The sequence below is a fragment of the Falco rusticolus genome, chromosome 10 (assembly GCF_015220075.1).
Source record: "Falco rusticolus isolate bFalRus1 chromosome 10, bFalRus1.pri, whole genome shotgun sequence".
NCBI lineage: Eukaryota > Metazoa > Chordata > Aves > Falconiformes > Falconidae > Falco > Falco rusticolus.
Window position 1 is genome coordinate 8,345,132 of NC_051196.1, and position 8,628 is coordinate 8,353,759.

The following is an 8,628-nucleotide window of genomic DNA, read 5'->3' on the forward strand; positions in this document are numbered from 1 at the left end:
TTACTTCACGGATCCCGAGCACACTTCCAGGGGAGGTGTGAACACTGGGACACCTCTGCAACGCCCACTGCCTGCAATGACCTTGCAGCACTAAAGCAGCCTCACAGAGCCGTAAGTAACTCGCACCCTCTGCATCACAAACCCCTTAGAGGTCAGGTCAGTGCTCTGCAAACCATCCACACGGATTTCAGCCTAAAAAACTTTTCGAAAACGGCCCCCAATGGGGCTGTGCTTCAGGGCACCTGTGCCAATTTGTTCAATGGCCGGGCACTACCCACCTCCTTCCTCACACCAACGCCTGGTGTTCCCTGGAACCTGCTACACTGAACCACATCCAGCAGGTCTAGCTAGTGCTTGTGCAAGGGAAGGAGGCAGGAGCACACAACTGCAGTGAGGACAGGAAAAGGGAGATGTGGTTCCACAGAACCTACAGTTAGATTGGCCTGGGCTGCCGTAAAATCTCTGCCCGACTCATTCTCAGAAATGATTGAGATACTGACAAATAGAAATTTTACCAGCCTTCACAGCAAAACTTTTGAATGTGTGATTTCACATTCCAAGCTCCCAGACCACACACAAAAAAACCCCAGAAAGGGACATGACAGTCTTACACTGGTCAGAGCTGGTACTGACCTTGTTAACTTAAGGGACTTATCTCTTCCACAATGCAATTCTGGTGACAGTTCAGTAGGACAGTGCTGGGCTTGAGGAGCAAAATCAGGAAACACCAATTGGAAAGGGAGTTTGCTGAAAGTAGCAAGTTAAGGATGAATATTACACGCAAACAGTATAACAGCTCATAAAAATTTATGCTTGTAGAGAATGGAAGCAATGCACAGATCATTATATTGCAGCAACCTTGAGACCTCTGACCACGCATTTCTGTAAGAGAGTTCAACTGTAGCCACAAGCAGCAGCAACTACAAGTGCAAAAAAACTTTTCCAAACTCACCTGAAGTCATGCTGAAAGAATATCTGTTTCTGTAAAACCAAACTGGTTTTCCTCAGACAGTGAAATGTTGCTATATCTGAAAATGAAGAGGTTGCTTGTGACTGCCATGTTACCTGTCCGCAGATCACTTATCCATGAAATGCAATAAAGTTCCTTTTTCAAGATGCTTCAATATCAGCATGTAAAAGACTCAGTACAGAGGTACACATTGTACCTACTGTGGCTGATCATACAACCAGTAAAAAACAAAAAAAAAAATAAATAGAAAAGGCGATATGCTGCACTTCTACAAGGTTTGAAACAAAGGTCTCTGGACCATCAAACAATAAACAAAGTGGCATTTTCCTGGACAGATTCAGCAATATGCCTTGCACAGAAGCACTCCAAGGAAATACTTCATCATTTATCAGATTGTGCTGGAATGCTTGATAACTTCTCTGTGCAGTAATATTTTAAGTCTCCCACAGGTTAACATTCCAATTCACTGCAAACCTGACTACCAACCACAAATCTGAAAGGGTTGTCAAGAAATTCAGAGAGAATAATTACTGCGCAACATCCATCACTAAGTAATTGCTTCTGACATTGTCACTTCATGTGCATTATTTCTGCTACATGAGCCCGGCAGGTTAGAGGGAATTCAAAAGATAAGTATGAGAAGTCATTACCAAGAACACTCAAGCAGGACATCACTAATTTCAAAAGGCAGATAAAAACAATTGTAGTATTTTGTAACTACAGGATCCATAATTGGAAGATTTAATAAAAAAAAAGTTTTATTATTTGTATACAGCAGTATTTCCCATAGAATCCATTTAAGATGTTCTCTTTGTGTAGTTCCTCACTGGCAAAAGAAACTGTAAAGAAACAACACAAAAAACCCGAAGGAACAAAAAGCCAAATCAACCCATCTTTGTATGCCTTGCTTTAATAAGGTGGAATTCCTATGGCTTTTTCAAAAAGCTTCAAAAGTCAGACTTGTAAACTCTTTAATTCCTTAGGCGCTGTTTCAGCATCTTTAGCCTACATTCAAATCAAGAACCTATAACCTTTCTCCTCCCCCACATCTTACCCAAGAGCCTTCCAAATAAGCTGAATTTGTAACCGAACACTGAAGCGTGGAAGAATGAAGAGTTCTGGGGGGTTTGAGGGCATGATTCTGCACAGCGCACAGCTCAATTTAACCTAAAATACAAATACAGTAATCACAAGATTGGCGTTACAGAAACATCATCTAATAAACTGTGGCTTCAAACGTAGTTCAGCAAAGTACAGCTGCTTCCCTCTTACATCAGCTCTCCCATTCTTTATTCTACATATCAGCTACCCTAGCACGTCTGCCTCGGTTCCCAAAGAGACAAAAGATCTTTTTGGCACTCAAACACAGCAAACAGCTCCAGCTTCTTGGGAAAAGATAGAGGGGGGTAGAGAGAAGCGGAATAAACTATTATCCGGATTATAATGTTTCACATGTGCCAGTGTAAGTCCAGCCAAAAGTTGTTGCCATCTACTGCCCATCCACAGTGACCTGTGTGAAAACAGTGTGTGGTCCAAGCCTCGGTGCTACGGGAGAGGCCCCCCACCGAGCCAACACCTTGGTTAGCAATCTCAGAGAAGCAGAGAAACTGAAAAATCTCCCTTTCAGTCTCAGAACGAATCCCCAAGGGAAGCGGCACACCATTCGGGAACTGTGGGAAGCCTGCACCAATACCATCCACATTATGGACAAAGAGAGGAAGAGGGGGGAAAAAAACCACCAAAAACAAAACCTCAAACTCACAGAACACTTCAGCCTTTGGAAAAAAAAAAAATCAAGCAATGGTTCCCACCAACGCAGTTCACTTCTGCAGCAAGCGATGGTGCCACTACCATAGCAAAGATGGAGGGATTTACTCACAAGCTATTTACCCAAGGAATAAACAGTACTGCAGAGGAGCTTCACTGCAAGAACCACAGCTGGCTCCAACCCAAAATGCTGTGTCTTAATTCCAATATAAAAATGCTCAAAAGAGGAAAATACAAAACAGGTCAAATGTCAGACAGAAAATTATATCTGATAATTTAAATTAAGCTACCTCTTCTTCTTTCTCCTCTTTCCCTTTATCTACCCTTTACAAATACCTTTGGGGCAAATAAAAGCCTGCAACTATTTAGGTCTGTTGAACTTGGAAACCAACATAGGTGTCGATATCGGCATTACTACATGGACTACTACAGAGGAAACTACCACCCTGACTCTGAAATACTAAGCAATTTATTGGTTTCTGTATTTGATAAATGCCTTCAATCATTTCATCACACCCATATTTTTTGAAAGCTTATGTTGATACGGAATACTGTTAAAATAAACCCTATCAACAGGAAACATATGAAGATAAGCTGTCATTTTAAGTCTGAAGCCAACAAAATAGAAAAATAATGACCCTTCAATTACAGAGAGATGAGGTTAGACAACATTTCTATTTTACTGGTGAGGAGAAATGCTCTAATATCAGTTTGTCAGTTTAATTTTGAGTGGAGCTAGATGAGTACTGTACACCAGGTACCAATTTAGAATTTCACACACTGGCACTAATAAAGTGGCTACTGTCCCAGCATACAGATGCCTTACTCGGAATCAGTCCTGTCATGCTACATCATCTACACACACAGTTCTTGCCTCAACACCATTAAATAGAAAAGAAGGTATGAGAGATGAAGAATGAAAATGGTATCACATCATCATATACTAGAGTGAAAGGAGATCTAATATGGATTCTGAAAAGGCACATGAAGGGTGCCTACAGGAAGGATATTTCCTGGACATACGGATGGACTCCAACTAATTTTCATCCTTCTTTAAGGATGAAGCTCATGATCAGATGGACAACTCAAAGCACCGTGATAAGGACCCTGGCAAAAGGCACACAAGTCCGTCTACCCAAGTAAACTAATTTTTGGACCAAACCTTAAAAGACAAGCTCAGACTGGGCAGAAAGGCAGAAAGAAATACTGGTGACAGACAAGTCAGTAGCCCTAGTCTTCCAGATTAAGATTTTTTTAAAAAACACAATCTTAATATTAAAGCATCAATCTTTTCTTCATAGATTATAAGCATTTTCTTCCTTTTTTTTTTTAATACTGTATCTCTTTTATAACACTGTTATTTCTGAAATAACTATTACCATCTTTATGATATGACATGCAAGACTCCTAAGGCATATGTAATATAGAACCTTAGATTAGAATATGGTGTCCAGGTATCTGGGTGAGTTTCATATTTTGTAACAATAACTCCCAGCATACAATTACCCATAATGAAATGCAAAGGCAAGTTGATCCTTTGTTTTGCCACTCTGTAACAAACTCCATCAACAAGTGATCCTTAAAGACTAAGACACCACGGAGGAGGAAAAGAAAGCAAAGTCTTTAGTGAAAAAGAGTGCAGAACAAAAACTCCAATAGTTCCATATAATACAAGTATTTCCACCATCGTTCAGATCACACCTAACTCACTCAACAGATAAGGGACTCCAGCTGAAGGATGAGATAGGCACGACTTCATTCTCATTACCTTTCCAGGGTACAGTCATACAACCTAAATTAAGAAATCCTCTCGTAATGTTGCAGCATTACAAGGAGTTATATTGCAGACAGAAGATTTTCAGTAGTTGACACATTTCATGATTTCCTGGTGGACACCAAGCTGACCATGAGCCAGCAACACACCCTTGTCCCTAAGAAGGCAAATGGTATCTTGGGCTGCGTTAGTTGAAGCGTTGCCAGCAGGTCAAGGAAGGCGATCCTGCCCCTCTGCCTAGCGCCGGTGAGGTCACACCTGGGGTGCTGTGCCCAGTTCTGCACTCCTTAGTACAAGACAGATGAGTCCAGCAAAGGGCCATGAAGATGCTCAACGGTCTGGAGCATCATTCACATGAGGAAAGGCTGAGACAGCTGGGACTCTTTAGCCTGCAGAAGAGAAGGCTTGGGGGGAATCTTATCAATGGACATAAATAGCTGAAGAGACAACACAAAGAGGATGGAGGCAGGCTCTTTTCAGTGGTGCCCCGTGACAGGACCAGGCGCAATGGGCACAAACCGAAACACAGGAGGTTCCATCTGAACATCAGGAAACACTGTTTTTACTGTGAGAGTGACCATGCACTGGCATAGGTTGCCCCAAGAGGTTGTGTAGACACCATCCTTGGAGATACCGAGCAATCATCTGGACACCGTCCTGGGCAACTGGCCCTAGGTGAGCCTGCTTCAGCTCCAGAGGTCCCTTCCAACCTCAACCATTCTGTAGTTTCCTCTGCGAAGGGAATGTATCTGCAAGAGACCTTTGCAGTATACTTAAGAGATTTCTGTCACCACTTCTAGCACACCCATCTGGAAATGTGGAAACGTGCCTCAGCTCCTCTCTCGTCCAGTTCAGCAGCATTTTGACATTTCTTGTGTTGGTTTTGTTTTACTGCCACCTAGTAAATTTTTTCTATCTGCTTTAACAGAACTCCCAGTGGGAACACAATTATCAAACTAAGAAAGGATGTCCAGATAACCAGATCACTTTAATTTGGGGATAAAAAAAGCCCTAGTGATCAAGAACACACTGTCTTTAACCCATGCTAACTACAAAGTCCTAAATACAGTATTTATCACTATATTAAAAGAAAACATATGCATATACATATACTGTGCATTTTTCATCAGTCTGGGAACTTTTTGAGGAAAAAGTGTTACAGCTGTGCTATTTAGTAAGCTTCCCACATACAAAGGAAAAAGGCTATCAGAGGTGTCTCTTCCAGCAAAGTAACTAGACCAAGCATCAATTCATGATCTTATGCTTCATTTACAAGTCTGCAGAAAACGCTGCATCATCAATATTAAGGTTGAATACCTGAAATACACAGTTTCATTAGCTTGGTGAGAACAAAGTCTGCCGGCAACATCCCTGGAGGCCCTGGCAGCAACCGCCAGTTCCCTGCGGCGGTGGGGTAGCAATGACATCATGCCACGCTCAGCTCCGGCAGCTCTGATGCAGGAAAGCCCTGGAGAGACCTGCCGTGCTCGGCTTCACCGTGCTGGGGAAGCATCCCGCTCCCCACCCCTGCACCCACCAGCTGAAGTGCCAGCACCTCTCTTCCAACAATGGACACTTATGAAGCAAATTGTTTCAACAGTACAAGGATTCAGAATCTGTTTTTCAGCACAGAATTAAGAAGGAGGGGGGGGGGGAAACCAGCGCACAATAACCCTTTCATTCAAACAAGAAAGCCTTCCAGGAAGTACAAAGTGTTTCAAAGCTTTTTCCAAAAGCCACTGAAATCAACAGAGGCCCTTTCCATTTATATCAGTGGACACTGGAGAAGGCTATAACCTAAGACATAATTTGAAAGCATTATCAGTCACACTATCATGCATTATTAATAGCACAACAAACTCAAGAAAATGCACCGGAATTCCAACTAGCTCATATATTGCGATGTTATCATAAATTTATCTTCCTCCCCCTTGTTTCCCTCTTCTTTTTTTGAAACCCTTTCCTCAAATCATGCAAAAATCAGTCTCCCCAATAAATACTAAAACCTCTTCTCCCTTAAACCCTGCACCTTGTCACAAGCAACACCATTACACAGTATCATGGTGGAGCAGCAGAGTCCCAAGACACTGCACGCTACAGTTTTACATACTATAGGTGTAGTCCTTGACCGGGGAAGCAAATACAGAAAGAACATCATAATCCAGCTTTCAGACCTGTACACTCAGACAGAACATTTAAGAAAAGGCACTGATGTCTTCCAGTTTACTATTAGATAGCTAGCTCAAAGTAATACACTGCTGGTTTAAAATTCAATTATGTGAGGAGAGTTATTCATGTTCCTATCAAGATCAGGGAGTATTACTGAGTGTGCCTTGCACTATGTTACACAAATAGATACATAGTAAATGAAAAATAACAAAATTAACATCAGGAACCATTTTTAATCTAGAAATTCTGTTCACTTGTGATTTAATCAAGAAAAATCCATGGAACCTCACATATCCTTCAAAGAAATTGTATTACATTTTGTTCTCTTGGATTTCCTAAATTAAATTGGTGCTGTAAAGTGCTGTTATAGAGCAGACCATTATGCTGTGTTCACTTTTCAAGCCTCAAATTGTCGCCTACAGTTATTTTAACATTAGACAAACATAATAAGGTACTGCTCAGCATGAGGCACAGATGAGAAATCCTGTTTGAAGCTGAGAAGTTTCCATCATAGCCAAAGCTGAGGAGAGTTCAAAGTAAGAAGTCAGTTCTAGTAACACAAATTTCACTCCACAAGAAACAAGTGTTTATTTGGGTGGGGGTGTGTGCGTGTTTAAATAGTGGTGTGGAAAAACCCTCATAACATCTGATAAAAGCCAGCTAACTGGGGAAAAAAGGAAAGAAAAAAAAAAACGAAAAGGAAGGAATGTATCATTGGTCAAGTTCTGAGCTCAAATACACAAAACAGGTACTGATGTTAGGTCAGGTCTTCACCAGTGTATTCCTCTATCTTTCCAAAGAGAGATGCTAACAACAATCTAATTTAACTGAAGCCAGTACGGTGAAACTAAAGCTGAAAAAAGGTGCTGCTAAAGCAAAGAACAGAATTTTAATCTTAAAAACCCGGGTTTGACACAGCGTGGCAGGACACATCAATCCGACTGAGCTGTGTAGGCAGTGTGAACGTCCTCATCTAACAGAGTAATTACTTCTCAGCCTGATTTCTTTTCAGATACCGCCGGAAGAAAGTTCTTGTGCTGTGCTACAACACAACTCCACACAGGACAAGCGAAGAGCCCTCGCTGTCTCTCCGCCACCCGACTCGCTCGGACCCGGCGCAGTTCGAGCGTCCGAGAGCCCGGGCAGAGCTGGCGAGCGCAGCCGGGCCCGCGGGGCGCTGCCGGGGCACAGCCGCCGCCAGGTAACCCCGCCGCCCCCCCGTGCCTCGCAAAGGCCGCCCGCGGGGAAGGGGCAGCTCCCTGGGGCTCCTGAGGAGCTCGGCGCACCAGCGCACACCGGCGCGGCCGGGCACCTCGGCGCCGCCGGGCACCTCAGCGCGGCAAGCGCCGGGGCAGCCGCACAGCGCGGGGCGGGGGCTCCCTCAGCCGCCCCGCAGCCACCGCGCCGAGAGGCGGCAAGGCCTGACCCACCCGCAGAGCGGCCCCCCCGCCGCCCCCCCCGCCGCCCGTGAGCGGCCGCCGCCCCCCTGCCACTCACCGGAGAGCTCGTCCGGCTCCAGCCCGGTCTCGGTGTCCAGCCCACAGATGACGAAGTAGTCGGCGAAGCGGCCGGGTGCCGAGGAGCCGCCGCCGCCGCTCATGCTGGAGCCCGAGGGGTGCGCGGGGCTCAGGGGGTGCGGGGCCGAGCGGCGGCGGGCGGCGGGGCTGCGCCAGCTGCGCCAGCTGCGCCGGCCGCCTCCATGATGGAGCGGAGTGGGCAGCGCCGCACGGCATTGTGGGTACAGCCCCCAGCTGTTCCTGCGGGGGGGCGGCCCGGGCAGGGAACCGCAATGCTGCGCCTGCGCGCTGGGCCCGGGGGATGACGTGCTGCTGCTGCTCCGGCGCGGGGCGGGGGGCGCTGCGCGCGCAGAGCGGGCGGCCCGGCACGCCGCGGTCAGGCTGGTGGCCGCCTCTGGGGGGACGCTGCGGCGGGCGGGCAGCCGTGAGGG

General features: G+C 45.4%; 1 protein-coding gene across 13 annotated transcripts in view; it reads right to left on the bottom strand.

Moving 5' to 3' along the window:
* DENND5A (DENN domain containing 5A) overlaps positions 1-8,410 on the bottom strand; it is a 70,875-nt gene extending 62,465 nt beyond the window's left edge. For 6 of the 13 annotated variants that reach the window (XM_037401972.1, XM_037401966.1, XM_037401965.1 and 3 more), the window contains exon 1: positions 8,178-8,403. In XM_037401972.1, the coding sequence (XP_037257869.1) occupies positions 8,178-8,280 (103 nt within the window). In that variant the 5' untranslated portion in view covers positions 8,281-8,403. Of the gene's footprint in view, positions 1-8,177 lie in introns of all 13 variants that reach the window. The other 7 variants (XM_037401961.1, XM_037401960.1, XM_037401959.1 and 4 more) reach the window with 5 other exon arrangements.
* Between the last annotated feature and the right edge of the window lie 218 nt (positions 8,411-8,628).